General features: G+C 35.5%; 2 protein-coding genes across 4 annotated transcripts; one reads left to right on the top strand and one right to left on the bottom strand.

The window, feature by feature from the left end:
- The first annotated feature begins 42 nt into the window (after nt 1-42).
- On the top strand, nt 43-5225 carry LOC140053833 (COP9 signalosome complex subunit 3-like). The gene is made up of 13 exons (XM_072098523.1): nt 43-107; nt 389-518; nt 616-734; nt 1236-1378; nt 1587-1667; nt 1870-1974; nt 2263-2403; nt 2511-2612; nt 2791-2862; nt 3161-3247; nt 3389-3502; nt 3767-3847; nt 4138-5225. Exons 1-13 carry the CDS (start codon nt 53-55, stop codon nt 4192-4194), a joined length of 1287 nt encoding a protein of 428 aa, XP_071954624.1. The 5' UTR covers nt 43-52; the 3' UTR covers nt 4195-5225.
- A 244-nt stretch (nt 5226-5469) lies between these two features.
- Nucleotides 5470-10916, bottom strand: LOC140053884 (uncharacterized). 3 transcript variants are annotated; one of them, XM_072098631.1, is made up of 6 exons: nt 10752-10916; nt 10128-10323; nt 6955-7239; nt 6329-6559; nt 6073-6132; nt 5470-5932 (listed from the first exon to the last, which is right to left on the bottom strand). In XM_072098631.1, the coding sequence occupies exons 2-6, from the start codon at nt 10195-10197 to the stop codon at nt 5904-5906; spliced, it is 675 nt and encodes a 224-aa protein (XP_071954732.1). In that variant the 5' UTR covers nt 10198-10323; nt 10752-10916; the 3' UTR covers nt 5470-5903. The 3 variants fall into 3 exon arrangements, with proteins under 3 accessions (XP_071954732.1, XP_071954739.1, XP_071954724.1); XM_072098638.1 differs by having other exon boundaries at nt 10128-10216; XM_072098623.1 differs by lacking the exons at nt 10128-10323; nt 10752-10916 and adding an exon at nt 8076-8255.
- Between the last annotated feature and the right edge of the window lie 4946 nt (nt 10917-15862).

The raw sequence follows: 15862 nt of genomic DNA, 5'->3' as shown, positions 1-15862 counted from the left end.
CAAAATACGCCCTCTTTTGACGGAAGTCTTGGTTCCAATTTCAGCAGCTAGCATGGCGTCCCAGTTGGAGGGTTTCGTGAATTCCGTTGTCAGTTTAAGTGCTGACGGTGAGTTATTTTCTACTTTAAATTACAAAATATACTTATAAATTGACTGAACAGTTATTAGTCATGGTGCAATTATGTTAGTTGTGAATATATAGACAAAATAAACAGGAGCTAGCCTATGTCCTCAGTTGGGTTAGGCCTAGCCTTTCTCTGTCTTGATGGGCTAGTTAGGCACAACGTCAGAAGAAACATGCTCCGAGTGAGTACCCAGATTTTTCGAGTCATTTCGTCCTGCTCTAGTTATTTACACACCAATCAATGTAAAACAATTATTTTTACAGGGAATTACAGCCAACTATGTGAAGAACTGAACAAGAATCTTGATTTACTGAAGAAGAATGTGAGCAGTTTGGACACAGTGCTGGGTACACTTGACCCCCAATTGCATTCCCTCGGTGTATTGGCTATTTTGTAAGTAGGCCTACAATATACTATGTTTTTTCAGTCTTTATTCCAAACCATTCAGCATTACTTTTTAATTAATTTTTGTATTTCATTTGTTTTTCAGATATGCAAAGTACTCACAACCGGTGTCCCCAACAAATGATTTTGAGACACTTGTATCGCAAACGCAACTCTTTCTGTCGATGTGTAATGGAGAACAAATTCGTTTTGCAGTAGAAACATGTAAGGAGGGCTACAACATTCAAAACATGCTAATTGAAAATATACCACAAATAATCCACAGAAACCATGGGCGGATCCTGGGAGAACCGATAAAGTCACACTGTCCCCACTTTTGACAGCTAAAATGATATGAAATGAACTACTTTTTATATCTATTTGTCAGACACATCTTATGTTAACGTTGCAGCTCTCTGTTAAAAAAAATCCTGGATATGCATCTGAAAACATTAATAACAAGTAAAATTACTATGGCTAACAACTGATTGAATGTAAAAAAAGAGGACAATTTAGGAAGCCAAAAGCAGCTCATTAAAAGTTTCAATCAATTCTAGCCTGTCATTACATATGATATATCATGCAGAAAGCTATAGTATGGTTTTTAATAGATAGGTCTAGGCCTTTTACGACAAGCAATCACGCTGATCAAACTCACTACAACCCTTGGCCTGGTTTCGCAATTATAGTTTCTGTTATGATTAAGTATTTACATATTATTTTCAGATGCAAACTTAGCCCACCAGTTCACAACAATGTTAATAGAGCACAAGCAGCCCCTTAGGGGTATTGACCTTCTAGTCAAAGCTGTTACTAAGATACAGATGCATGAGACTCAACTCACATCCATTCATGCAGACATATGCCAGGTAGGAACCCTTAATCAAACTTACAGTCAAGAAATAGGGAAATAGTGGTGGCACCCTTCTTAGTAGACTACTTAACTATAGGCCGTATATATTTTAAATAATTTATTTGATAAAATTACTAATTATTTAATATATCTGTGCCTTTTTTATTTACAATTTTAAATGAACTCTTTAAATGAATATTTATTTCCCTATGTATTTATTTCAGTTATGTCTTGCTTCAAAATGTATGAAGCCTGCCCTCGCTCTGTTGGATGTGGATATTACAGATGTCAGCAAAGAAATCAGGGTAATAATCAATTAATTGTATTAAAACAAATCATTATGGTCTAATGGTATAGTGCCTCTGTATGCTATTCCAAGCAGAAGAGTACAAGTTCATTCTTTTTTCAATCTCACACAGTTTCCCAAAATGTCTTTGTACTTTTGCTACTTCTATTTGATTTTCAATTTTACTTTTTAAAATTATTTTCATCAACTTTATTTTGCAGGGTGGTCAGAGTGATGTTAGTTATTTTCTATGTTATTATTACTATGGTGGTATGATCTACACAGCTGTCAAAAACTGGAGTCGATCTTGTTATTTCTTTGAAGTGGTGAGTATTTAAACTGTTTGAACAGGTGCCTCATTCAATTAATAATGAATTTGCACCTAAAGCTTGGCAACGCAAGCGAATTGACCAATGACAAGCATCAGTTCAAATAACTAATTGCTTGTGATTGGTCAAATCCTTTACGTAGTTGTATTGTGTTTAGTGAGAACCGCGTATAAGGACATTGTACGACATGCACTCTACATTAAAAGTTTAATGTATGTTTTTTCTTTGAGTTTGTTAATGATTTCACATACATTACCTATCATGTTGTTAATTCTCTTTTTGTAGGCTATTACAGTTCCAGCAATGGCTGTCAGTCACATTATGTTAGAAGCTTACAAAAAGTACATCCTGGTGTGTCTCATACACCATGGAAAGATGCTGATGTTACCGAAATACACATCAGGTGTTGTGAATAGATTTATTAAGGTGAGTAGACCATGTTGTACAGCTAAAATACACATCAGGTGTTGTGAATATATTTATTAAGTTGAATAGACCATGACTTCAGGTGATTGTTTTGTTATCTCTTTCAGCCATTAAGTCAGGCGTATCATGACTTGGCCAACTCATATTCTAGTATGAATCCAGCAGACGTACAGACAGTGGTAGCTAAGCACACAGAACAGTTCACAAACGTATGTTCATTTCTTTTTTGTTTAAATGTATTTAATTAAATGGTGTAAAAAAGATATTCTTTTTTAAGTGTCTTGTATCTAAAAACCATGTTTGATATCCTGTATGTCCAATAGTGCATTGAATATGAAATGACAAAGATGAAATATACCTTAACTCTGACTTTGTGTTTTTCTTCAGGATCAGAATATTGGTTTAGTAAAGCAGGTAGTAGCCTCCATGTACAGGAAGAATATCCAGAGATTAACTAAGGTACAGTGTGCTCAAAATAGAAACATCTTAGCTTCATTCCCAACTGTATAATTTACACAGTGTGTTATAATACAATAATTTAACATTTATTTACCTTAAGCTCTGTCTACACTATCAACCTACTTTGACAAAAAATTGTGATGTGCCCAAATATGGTAGTGATATGACATCCATATATGGGCACATCACAATTTTTTGTCAAATTAAGTTTGATAATGTAGACAATTTACACAATTATTATAATTATAATTGATAAACATTTTCTTTGTATCTTTGAGCGTTTTTCTGTATTTTACAGACATTTCTTACTTTGTCACTAAGTGACATTGCTAGAAGATGTCACTTAGCAAGCGCTCAAGAAGCTGAGAAATACGTCCTTGATATGGTAAGTTCTCCACTGGTGGTTTCCCCATTCATATCATTTTATTGTATAACCACATATCTTTGTTTTTATTGTGTTAATCTGTTATTTCTAAGTATGGTAATGTTTTTTATTAACCATCATATTTGTTATTATTGCCTACAGATTGATGATGGCGATATATTTGCAGCAATCAACAAAAAAGACGGAATGGTAAGATTTAAAGATAATCCAGAGAAATATGACAATCCAAAAATGCTGATGCTTATGGATGAAGAGGTTGGTATTAATTGATAGATTCAATTTCTCCTAGTAACATGATAAAGTTGTTAACGGCACTGTCCCCTTTTTTCTTTTACAGGAAAGTGTCCCATAGTAGGTGTCCTAACAGAGGTGTTCTATTATATATATACTATTCAAATTGATTGAAAATAACAAGTTGTCAATTAAAGAAATAATCACATATCAATGGCCTTAATAAATATAGTGTATTGCCTATTTTATAAATTTTGTCTTATTAATTAATTCTTATGTTTTCATAAGATGAGAAAGTGCATTCAACTTGACACTAAACTGAAAGAGATGGAACAAGAAATCACCAAGAACCCACAGTTTGTACAAAAGGTATGTTATACTCTTATCTGATTCACACAATAATAAATTCTTACTGTGATAATATAAATGTAATAACTAATATACCAATATAGAGTTTTCAGTTTCTTTTAGTTACTGTCATTTGCTCAACTTATTTTGCAAAAATGTGCATTTAGGTTATAGCTATAATTTAAGTTGAATTTAATATCTTTCTGTTCCGTGTCGACATAAGCCCACCCTTAGGTTGATTTGGTTTAAATTTTCCATCAAGCTTTTTTATATATTAATTTTTCTTTCATTTCTTTTCTTATTTCTTACAGAGTATGGGAATCCGGGAAGATGATGATATGCCTTCTTTAGTGGCTGGTAGTAAGTGAGGTCAGGTCAGATTATTGTTAATGTATAATTATTGATCAGGCTTTAAACTACAGGTGTTTTTGTGCATTGTGGGTGATTTTTGATGAACTAAGCAACAGATAGTGTCTTTCACAGAGTCTGTGACCTTTGAAACATGTCGCCCATAACTAGGACAGCTATTTTTCAGTCCTAACTCTTTAAATTATAAGTTTAGCTTATATCATTTAAATAGCGCTTATTACTGTTTCAATGATGGTTAACCAACAAAAGGATGTTAGAAATATTTTTCGCTCTCGAACCAGTATCAACAAAGATGATGATGATACACCTCAAAACAAATGATGATCACTACTTTATGGTTAAATTTTTCCTAATAAGGAATTACCGATTCGCTTGGCACTGCTTGTACCATAATTGTAGTGCTTTAATGATGAGCCTAGTTTGCCATCAAACACACCATCTGTACAGCATGAATATTTGAGTATAAGTTTGTAAATCAGAGAGCCATTGTTTTTTATATTATTTAGAAAGGCTTTTTATGTGCGTTGCCTACAACACCTACATGGTAGGTAGTTGATATAGTGCATTCATCTTTTCCTACAAGACATGTATCAACATATCGTCATGATTTAATACTTGCTCGGCGTACAATGAAAACCACTCCACGCTATCCAAATCTATTCTGTGCCCAGGGAGATAACCTAGCCTAGACGATATTTACGTGTAGTAAGTTTGGATTGTTAATTCGGGCTAGGAGGATATTAACAAGATAAGATAAAAATGAGTATTTTATATGCTGTTGAAAAGGCTAATACTTGTGTGTTATTCTAGCTTTTGAGTGGCAATTTTCTGTAGCGATTGGTTTGTGATTCACAACTTTTATTTACAAACATTTTTTTAACAAAAACTAAATATATATTATTTATCAGTTGTCTGTATTCTTTATATTGTAGTCAACAACAAAATGATAAACAACCAAAAAAAAATAAATATTTGAATTCTTTCAATAATTTTTGGAATTAGTTTCTTTACTTCGGTAACCAACAGCTATCTGCCTTTATTTGGGCAGGTTGTGCTTTCTTCTTCATTCAGATATATTGTAATTTCATTATTTAGATATTGAGAACTCGTCAAGATTTCTGCATAATAATCTACCATTCATATTAATAAGAGATTTTAAAACAAGATTTCCGGAATGAATGCATAGTCCGTCTACCATTCTGAAATGTAATGACTTCTGTTGCCGGTCACTACTTTGATGTTATAAGAATAAACTCATTACTACTAATGTTGAATTCAATCAGCCACCTGCGACATTTATTCACAAAAAGAACCAATATAATACAGTTATTAGACTATGCAGCAATTAAATTGAATGTTCTGTGTCATTGAGTGTACGCAAACTCTATATTTTTTCAAACTTCAGTCCTTTTGAGTAGGCTTGCCCAAAGTCCTGATTTGCTTCCTCTATGTTGTTAGTATTTATTTTCGAGCACCACCAGCAGGCGTTCAATTATATTTGTGATGTTTACAATCCAACCCTGGTGCATAGTTCTCACAAATGTTGAACAACTCCCATCAACAGTATATACAAGTTAATCTAAGTCAGGGATGTACTACCTTGCAATGATTCATTTTATACTGTATGGTTAGTAACACCAACCAACGTAATCACATTTAATCACATAAAAACAGAAGACTATTTGTATTTAATATATTGCACTTTCTTCTACTTTTTCTTCGCTTTCTTTTTACCAGCTGTGAAAATGATGAAAATTATACAATTTTAAAAATGAATTCCAATGATTTATTTATCTACTTAAAGACAGAAATTGGAAAAAGCATGGTCACTATTATGCTCTGTTAAAATATCCTTTTTAATTTATTTATAAACTTACATTTCTTTCCTTTTTTTTTCTTTTTTCCACTTTTTGGATCCACTACTTTTCTTACATGAGCTATAAAAAAAGAAGAGATATGGTATTATTTTAAGCACATGAACCTTTCGCGGACATCTCCATTTCAAGGGAGGGGCGTTTAAATCTTTAATCTATCAGCCGAAATTCCTATTGAGAGAGACTTCTATAGATATATTTATTTCATATACATTTTACTATATATGACTATAAATGTTTAACTAATTCCTCAACTGACCTGCCGTTCGTTTCATGTCACAGGCTTCTATTGCATCAATTAGTCTCCTTCCAGTCGCCTGTGCCCCTGCAGTCTGTTCCCATAGAAGAAGGCAATATAACGCCTGTTCCCGAATTCTAACGTACTTTGCTTCAATTTTTGGTACATGTCTAGAGACCCCTAGTTCAATTGCCAGTCGTTTCCAGTGATGTCCTAACATCTTGGACGCTGGTTCAAGTACATGCATATTTTCTGTGGTTAAAGCAGAAGCGAAAACGAAAAAAGCATGATAATTGATGTCGAATATAATGATTTTTTATTTTATACATACCCTCTACATGTTTTTATTGAATATTATTTATTTCGGTAAGCGCCTCAGCCAGACAAATGAGCACCGTCGTTGGTAAACTACAAGCACAAGTGGACATATCAACTTTCCATGATAGTTTGTAAAAACATGTCGATGACGCATTCTCAGAAAGAGCCCCCGTGCATTATGGTTATAGGCCTAGTGTATAATAGCCAACACAAATACACTCCATATATCTAGACTTAACAAGATCTCTTTATCTTAGAATATTTCAATATTTTCCTAATTATTCTTCCATCCGGGTTATCCGAATTAGAATAAGTAAAACCGTACTTACTTGAAAAATGTTTTTGCTGGAGTAAATCTGCTAATAAGTTCAAGTTCATTGCAATGAGTCCGTTACAGTAAACATCAAACTCCCGCTGTCCTCGCGTTAGAAGTTCCGTTATTATCAACTGATTTGTCTCTGCTGCGACGCCCTTTCCACCTCGTCGAATTCGTTGAGCGGTGTCGCTGTCAAAGACCATGTTAAGCTGGAGATATCTTAGCATTTCGTTGGGTAGAACATTGCCTACAAGGGGTACTTTGTGGTTCTGTAGCAACTGGCGGCATTCTTCAATAACTACAAACAAAAATAATAATAAAAAATTAATAAGTTTCATAACGGTACTTTGATGTTGATTAGGGACACATAGAACTAGTTAAGCGTGGTTCCCACTAGAACGTAACGCAAGGACGTAAACGCAACGCAAGCGTTTTAACCAATGACAAGCGAAGTTATAGACAGTTAGCAATCACAAGCGAATAAGCCATCGCTTGTGATTGGTCAATTCACTTGCGTTGCGTTACGTTCTTGCGTTGCGTCGCTAGTGGGAACCACGCTTTATGTTTATTTACCGGGTAAGCTTATTTCATGTGCATAGTTATCGCTAAATTAGGTGGGCAGGAACTAACGTACCCGGGTACGTTACTAATGCTTGGTTCCCACTAGCGACGCAACGCAAGGACGTAACGCAACGCAAGTGAATTGACCAATCACAAGCGATGGCTTATTCGCTTGTGATTGCTAACTGTCTATAACTTTGCTTGTCATTGGTTAAAACGCTTGCGTTGCGTTTACATCCTTGCGTTACGTTCTAGTGGGCACCAAACTTAAGCCTAAACGCAAACGCAGGTATTTTCGTCAATAAAAACAACACAAAGTTGTATGAAATTAACGCTTGGTTCCCACGAGGACACAACGCAAGGACGTAGACGCAAGCGAGATGACAAATTACAAGCGACAGTTCGAATAATCCATCAAATCACATACGTTGAGCTTGCGTTGCAGTTAATGGAAATTGAACCAAGCTTTTGAGAGAAAAATAATACACATGACAAACATTTAAATCAATCGAGAAATTCGAAAGCCTTCAGAGCACATTGTTTTCACGAACCGTGCACTATAGTATGGTTTACCTTCGGTGTTGGCATCATTCTCTTTGTCTTCTGTTTTGTCTTCAACATTATAAGTATAAATACTTAGTGCTGGTGTTACAGAATCGTTAGCCGATTTTGGTTTAGCTTTCCTTGTAGAATTTTCTGATTTTAGAGACATACTTCTTATTACTTTTTCTTTATTTTAAACCACCGGAGTTATCTAAGAAGTTAGCAGACTATATTTTGACGAAATAGCAGACTATCTTTTGACGAGAGTGCAGACTATCTTTTGACGAGAGAACAGATTATTTTTTGACGGTTGAGCAGACTACGTTTTGACAAAAGAGCAGACTATAATTTGACGAGTAAGCAGACTAACTTTTAACGAGTAACGTTTTGACGAGTGAGCAGACTATATTTTGACGAGTGAGCAGACTATCTTTTAACGAGTGAGCAGACTATCTTTTGACGAGTGAGCAGACTACGTTTTGACGATCGAGAGAGCAGACTACAGACGGTATATTTTGACGAATGAGCAGACGACCCTTGAACGGACGAGAGCAGACGGACTTTAGTCTAGTTTGCAGACTAATGCTCGACTTTTGAAAATAATCGTTCGCCGCTTAATGTAATAAAAACATCTGATATAAATGCTTCATTAACTCCTCTTGAAAATCACTGTAATTTCCTGGATAAACGTAACATCTAACCGGCATGACGTCATGAGTTAGCGCACCTTTGCGGCAGTCTCATGTTAACAGGTGTGTTTATATACGTGATTAAGGTGAGGTACGTGATGTTGATATTTACAGATCGATAGTCGAGAAGTAGTACATTATTGGGACCTATAATTGTCTGTATTTTAATCTGCTGCTGCTGTGTCCATTGTTGAAATGCGCTACTGTCGGATTTCTGGAAGACAAATCTAGGGCCTATATTGTATTGATTATTCAGGGCCTATTTAGTATACATGATGAAGAGATAACAAAATGTCCTTGTCACCGGGTCACTTTAGACTGCATTGATTGCCTGCAGATCATCTATATTGATTATATAAATTGTGGAGTATGTATATTTCTATTTTTCAGTAGTTTTTGCTGCTTTTTGCTTCCTTGATGATTTGTTTAGGCCCAGGTTCATGGACATTTCATCTTAAATTGTAGGCTAGCGGGACTCGTAATTGTTGGTCCTTAGCGATAGTTGTGCCTCCCACGTCGACGTTGACTTCTTTGGTTTCTAGACAACGTTTAACCTTGCTGCCCTTTGTTTTCTAGCCATAAATAAAGTATGCACCCTATGTTCTTTTGATGCGACACATTATTTTGCATCAGTGACTCCACGACATTGATCTTATGACAGCCTATACAAGTAGTTGTCGATTGAAGGTCAGTAGATTGTTTCGCACTTTAAGGACGCAACGCAAAGACGTACGCGCAACGCAAAGACGTACGCGCAACGCAAGTGAGTTGACCAATCACAACCGAAAGTTCGGATTGTGGGAACCAGCTGTTGTGTCACCGGTTTCAGTCAGTCTCATAAAACTATTATATAGCGTAATTCGATGAAACGTTACCAATCGTCGATAGTTAGTACAGTATATATATATATTTTTTTTTTATATAAATTATTATTTTGTTATCATGCCGCCATTTACGCATTAATATATAATAAAATAAATGAGTCTGATTTCGCATTGTAATGTAATCGTTAGTTAAGTCCCCCAACCAACCGATCAGTTACCGTACATTTTCAAAGGCTCAGACGATGGAGAAATAAGTCGTGTGTTTCAATTTATTTCTCAGCTCAGGCAAAGTTGAGTTATTTAAAAAAATAAGGTTTAAATTTTAAGTAAATTTTTCAGTTCCAAAATGTCATGACGCAAGACTATTGTAGTGGCTATAATACTTATTATAATGTATTAGTTATTTTGTTTGTCCTTCTCAACGATTGGTTCCCACGCGCGCACGCAAGGAAGGGCGTATACGAAACGCAGTTAATTGACCAATCAAGTGACGGATCATCTGAAATGTGGCTGATTGGTCAATAAATTGCAAGAGTGGGAACCAACAAAATAGCCAATTGATTTCTTACCTTTGACTTTGTAAACAGGCATTGTCGATGTATAGTGTTCCAAAAGTAGTCCCATATCGAGAATCGTCATTTTACTTCATTCATTCACACTGACAATAATGTAATTCACACTGACAATAATGTAATACTGAACAAAATGGTAGGAGACCTATTCAACAAACATCAAACCTTTTCATCATCCACATCACCATCTCTCCTTCAAAATAGAATGTGTTAAACATGCTCCTAGTTAGATATTTCCTAATTCGATCATTCGTACGTGATAAGACGTAGTTAGTTCAATAAGTATATTTCTTTCTAATGTAGCCCTTTTGACACTCTTACTGTTAGTCTTAGTATGAGTTGAGGAACAGTCATCAATTAGGCCTATGCTTTATAACATATATATGTACCACACGATATATACAGTAAGGAGATAATGTTATAATAGATAAGTTAATACATATAGAATTATGTTTGTTGTTCTGATTGATAAGATAGGGTAGGCCTATGCCGATTGTATGTAACAGATAAGTCTATAAACTTTCTGTACCTACCACCCACGCTTTATGCCTACACAGTATAGGTAGTATACGTTATAGGCCTATATACGTTATATAAACCTCTACTATGATTTGAACTTACCTCTCAGACTATACCTCCGATCAATTAGGAAATTGGACCGCTATAAATAATAGAAACTTGAAGGAGTCCTAAATGAATAACATGAATGTTTACATTACATACATACAAGCTCGTCATTCATTTGAAACATATATAGGCTCCATGCTATCTACGCTTTAATGCCATTCAATCGACAACCCGGAAGTTGTTATTGTTAACACTATTGAAAGTTGTTATAAAGGCGTACTGTCGCATGGCAACAACAGAGTTAAGTTTGTTCAGTTTATTGTTTCGTGTGAATGGGTCTCGTGTGGCGAATCACTTCAGCCGTGTCCAATAGCTTTCTAATGTTGCGATGTGAACAAAAGTATGGATGACAGGGGTGGCCTATTGTTATTACAAAGTATGCGGGAATCCAGCTTCCATTTAGTTAGGTTTAGATATCAGAGAATGAGGTTTTCATATTTAGATACATAGGACTGTATAGCAGTTAACGTACATTTTGCTGAATTAAATTATTAATTAGGCCTATAAACTCCCAGAATTTAATAAAACGAAATGTCTATAGACCCTGGCCTATAAGGATCGTAATAAAATCAAAATAATCTCACACAATACTTTCCATAGACTTGCCCCAAGTCTGTATTCATTGTCTTTTTTTTTATTTATTTGTTTTCATTTCGATTTTTGTCTGAGTGTATCCAAGTTCAAGTAGTATACGTATGAAACGCCATATGTGCCAAAATATTTATCTTTTTACTAATATTAAAACAAAACTCCGTCTGGAACCCAGACTATTCTTTCCATGGCGCATATCGAAGCGTTGTATAATAATGCGGGTTTGAAAGCACAAAATAAACATCTGCCTGTAATGTAATCTTATGTTTGTCAACGAAAATATCCTGTGTCAATAACAGCACACGCCCTTATCCCAAAATGGTGGTCACCTATCGCCGCCACTGACGTTAGACATCTGATATCACCTCTTTGCAGCTGCCTTTACAGGTGAGAACAAACACCTGTGCCCTCTTAATGTCTGCAACGAGAGATAACCATTAAAATGATGTCTATTGTCAAAGATAATATAGGGACATTTTTAATTTGGGTTCCGTCCTAGCAATTAAATATAGGCATATAATATGTTATATGCCACATTACGGGCAATACATTTTCTTATTATTATTACACATAGCTCTCATCTCTTTAATATTGAAACAGATATTTATTATGGCTCTTATTTGAAAGTATACATGGCGCCCTCAGTTTCTGCAAACTATTGAAATTGAACGAACGAAATAGGCCCATCGTAGGCTCCTACTTGGAATTTAAGCGCTAATTATTTTTCGCAATTCCATGGTTCGTGCATATGTATATTATTAATCAGATTGGGTATTAGGTTTCTATCAAAACTGAATGAATAAAAAAAAACGATTTATAGCATTTTTTGATGCCTTTTTTTGTAATTGCGTGTTTAAATTAAACACCAGAGACCGATGGTAGAACCCTACTTTACCATCCACCACAAGTGAAAGTTCGGGTATCCGTATCTTGTGATTGATCAGATTATTTGTGACTGCGCGTACGTCTTTGTTTTGCGTCTAAGCAATTTAAATGACATTCTCTACTTTAATGCATGCGTTCATTCCTTTATATGCATTTTACAGTTTAATAATGCATTTAAAAATATAAAGTATTAACACAGTTTTTCCAATATAATGTAGGCCTGTGTCGATAATCGGTTAATCGACCATTGTGCAGTCATGTGAATCGATGACGCGTAATAATGTGCGCCGTTGACGCGCTTGAGTGCGCATTTCTACTTAGAAATGTTGATGGACTGACTTGAAACATTTAAATGCACTTAAAACATTCGGAATGACATCAGTGTTTTGTTTGAATTAGTTATTGGGACGCTTAATGGCGACTTTAGTTTGATGTAAAACAGCACATTTTATGGATATTGCTTTTTGATGGGACCAATGGTATGTATTTAGTAAAGTAGCTAGCAACAATATCATAGTGTGTCGGCGACGGTCTAAACACGAACTGTACTGCTCTATCGTCATTTTAGAAGTTTTAAGATTTTATACAAATATCGGAATTGTCCCTGAGCACGTTTATATTAAAATGTATAAAATATAAAACAAGATCCACGTCATATTTTCTTTTTTGTTGGTTATCAGGCCTATTAACACATTTCATTTTATGAAAACAAATTAAGATTAATAATTATTTGGGTTTTGTTTAAATACTTATTATTCGTGAATTAGCAATGCATTGATAGTATTAATGGCCTTTCCTTAAACCGTAACAATAATATGAATCCACAATATGGTTTTCAGTTTAAAACAAATGCATTGCTTAATTACTTTCAATGAACTTATATATAATATCTAATCGCAAGAGTACTTGTGTAGAAATCGTCATGCAACTAACAAGCTGCGGGCAATATCCATCTTCTCAATTTAGTAGAATACTTTTAATTAATCGTAGTAGATAAAAGAAAACCACCATTGAGGTCGCCGCCACCGGACTGTATATCTCGTTACATCATCATTGATGGTCAACAAATTAATCGACGATGACTCGCTATATGTATTTATATTATTGGTCCCAGTAGGTTATAATGGCGTTATTAAATCATTCATTCTCGTTGTCGTCGTCATCGTCATCCTCTCCTACGCCTCCTTGTCGTCGTCGTCCTCCTCCTACGCCTCCTCCTCGTCGTTGTCTTACTCTTTTTCGTTTAAGTCCCCCTCGTGGCCGTCGTCATCCTCCTCCTACGCCTCCTTGTCGTCGTCGTCCTCCTCCTACGCCTCCTCCTCGTCGTTGTCTTCCTCTTTTTCGTTTAAGTCCCCCTCGTGGCCGTCGTCGTCGTGGCCGTCGTCGTCGTGGTCTTCCTCACCGTCGTGGTCCTCGTCGTCGTCGTCTTCCTCTTTCCCGTGCTCAAAATCCTAGTTAGTCACATTCCACGTCGAAGTCCTCGTCGTCCTTCATCCTCCTCCTCCTGCTCCTGCTCCTCTGGGTTTCATTTTTGTATTCCATCTTTTCTCTTTACATCGTATTCATTAGGTTGGAGAAAACGATTGATGTATATAGCCCATATATAATTTGTGAGCCTATATAAATTTACGTATGTGCATGTGTATTTTCAATGTTAAAATGTGTGTATTTAACAATACGTTCTATTTTTTTCACTAAGAGGTTATAATACAAAGTAATTAAACGGTTTTTTTAAATTGACACAAGATTCCAGCAATTAATAGTTTGTATCACATTTGACAACGACATTTTTAGCAATTATAATTGATTCCATTTATCATAGACATAATTTGAATGTGCTATTTCGTTGTGCAACATGAGCTTACAGCAGCAGCAGAGTTCCCCTCTGTTTACATCGTTTCGTTGCAATATTTTCCCGTGAGATTTACTACTTTCCATTAACGAGCAAGACCTTTGTTTCATCATATTCAACAAAACCATTGTAATTGGTAAATGCGTCAGTTCACGGTTTAATTTAAATGACGCACCGAAAGAGGTCCAGTCATTATCGCTTAATCTGAGTGGTGATCTCAACCTCTTTGTGAACGAGCGCGTGCGCGTATGCCTTGAATACACAGAGCCATATATATAAAGAGTTGCGACTTTAAATGGAGTAGAAGCCATGTTTGTGTCCAACTATTCCTATGTAGAGTATGGAGTTAAGTCTTTTGTTTTGAAAATGTATAACGTTCAAACGGCTTTAACTATCTAATTTGTTATCAAAACAATCAATGCGACGCCCTCTATCGTTATCTACAGATTATAATATGTAATGTAATTGTCCCAAAACATGGTACTTTAACTGTGGATTTTGTGACTTCTGGGTCAAAATGTCATAAATTAAAAAGTACAGTCGGTCATAAAATTAAGTTAATTAGATAACATTACCGACTACCTGATTCCTGATTCCGTTAATATAACAGACACATTAACCGTCTAACCAATGCATATTAAGTGAAATTGTTAATTACATATAATGAGTTTCTATAGCTTGGAGAATGTAATGAAGTAGCCAACCGTGGAAATAGCTGTCAGGATAACATGTTTGCACTTTAGTTTGTTTGTTCTCAGTTGCTAAAAGTGATTTCGGTCATCCTGCGTCGAATTCAGAAACGCGTTTTATTGACCACCAACGAAGGGAGAAGTGTAAAGAACTTACCTGCGTGATTCTTGACTATGACTATTGTCTGGTTGTAACGTAACTAATGTCCTCTAATCCATATACAAGTAGCACAATTATCGCTAATGGCGCTAATTAATTATTGTCCGCTACTGCTTGTCAGTAAAGAAAATAATAAACATAAACACCATACATCGCTAATCTAATTAATCATAATTTATGATAGAAAAGTCTCAGTTGGCTGCCAGCAGTTCCAAGCGTTAGGTAAACATTTTTCAATTTTGATATGTTTTATTTTCAGGGATGAGTCGAGTATAAGTAATTGTATATTATGATAGTCTATAAAGACAATGTATGTTCTCTTTTGTGACGTCACTGAAGACAAATTAGATCAATATAGGTTGATTCATCATCACAGTATTAAACTCCTACCGTATACATTTTTTCGTTTCATAATTTTATTTTATGGAGTATAGGCCTACATTTATTTCTGTATGCATCATACACAGAGGTAATTGGAAGTAGGCCTGTGGTACGCTATAGGTCTACACTAAGGCTGTTTCCTTTCCATGACGTAAGCGCGTGCCGCAAGTAATTTGACCAATCACGACGACACAATGAATCATGTGATTGCGGTGCGCTGCTTTACGTCGTTGCGTCGCGTCGAGAAAGAGAGTCGTCCCTAAAAAATGGTTTTCACTAGGATGCAACGCAAGGACGTAGGCCGCAACGCAAACGAATTGACCAATCACAAGCAACAGTTGGAATAATTCTAGCTTTCGATTGGCCAATTCGCTTGCGTTGCGTCTTACGTCTTTACGTTGCGTGCTAGTGGGAACTTTACGACGATCAGGTAAATACAATCGGGGATTAAGAAACGAAATGTGAAGAGTTAGGATAGAGAGTATCGGTCACTCACTCCCTCTAAGGACACATACAAACACGACATCATTCTAAATTACACACAATT

This window comes from Antedon mediterranea, chromosome 1, assembly GCF_964355755.1.
Source record: "Antedon mediterranea chromosome 1, ecAntMedi1.1, whole genome shotgun sequence".
NCBI lineage: Eukaryota > Metazoa > Echinodermata > Crinoidea > Comatulida > Antedonidae > Antedon > Antedon mediterranea.
Note: the sequence above shows the minus strand (reverse complement) of the source record. Positions and strands in the feature narration are given on the sequence as shown.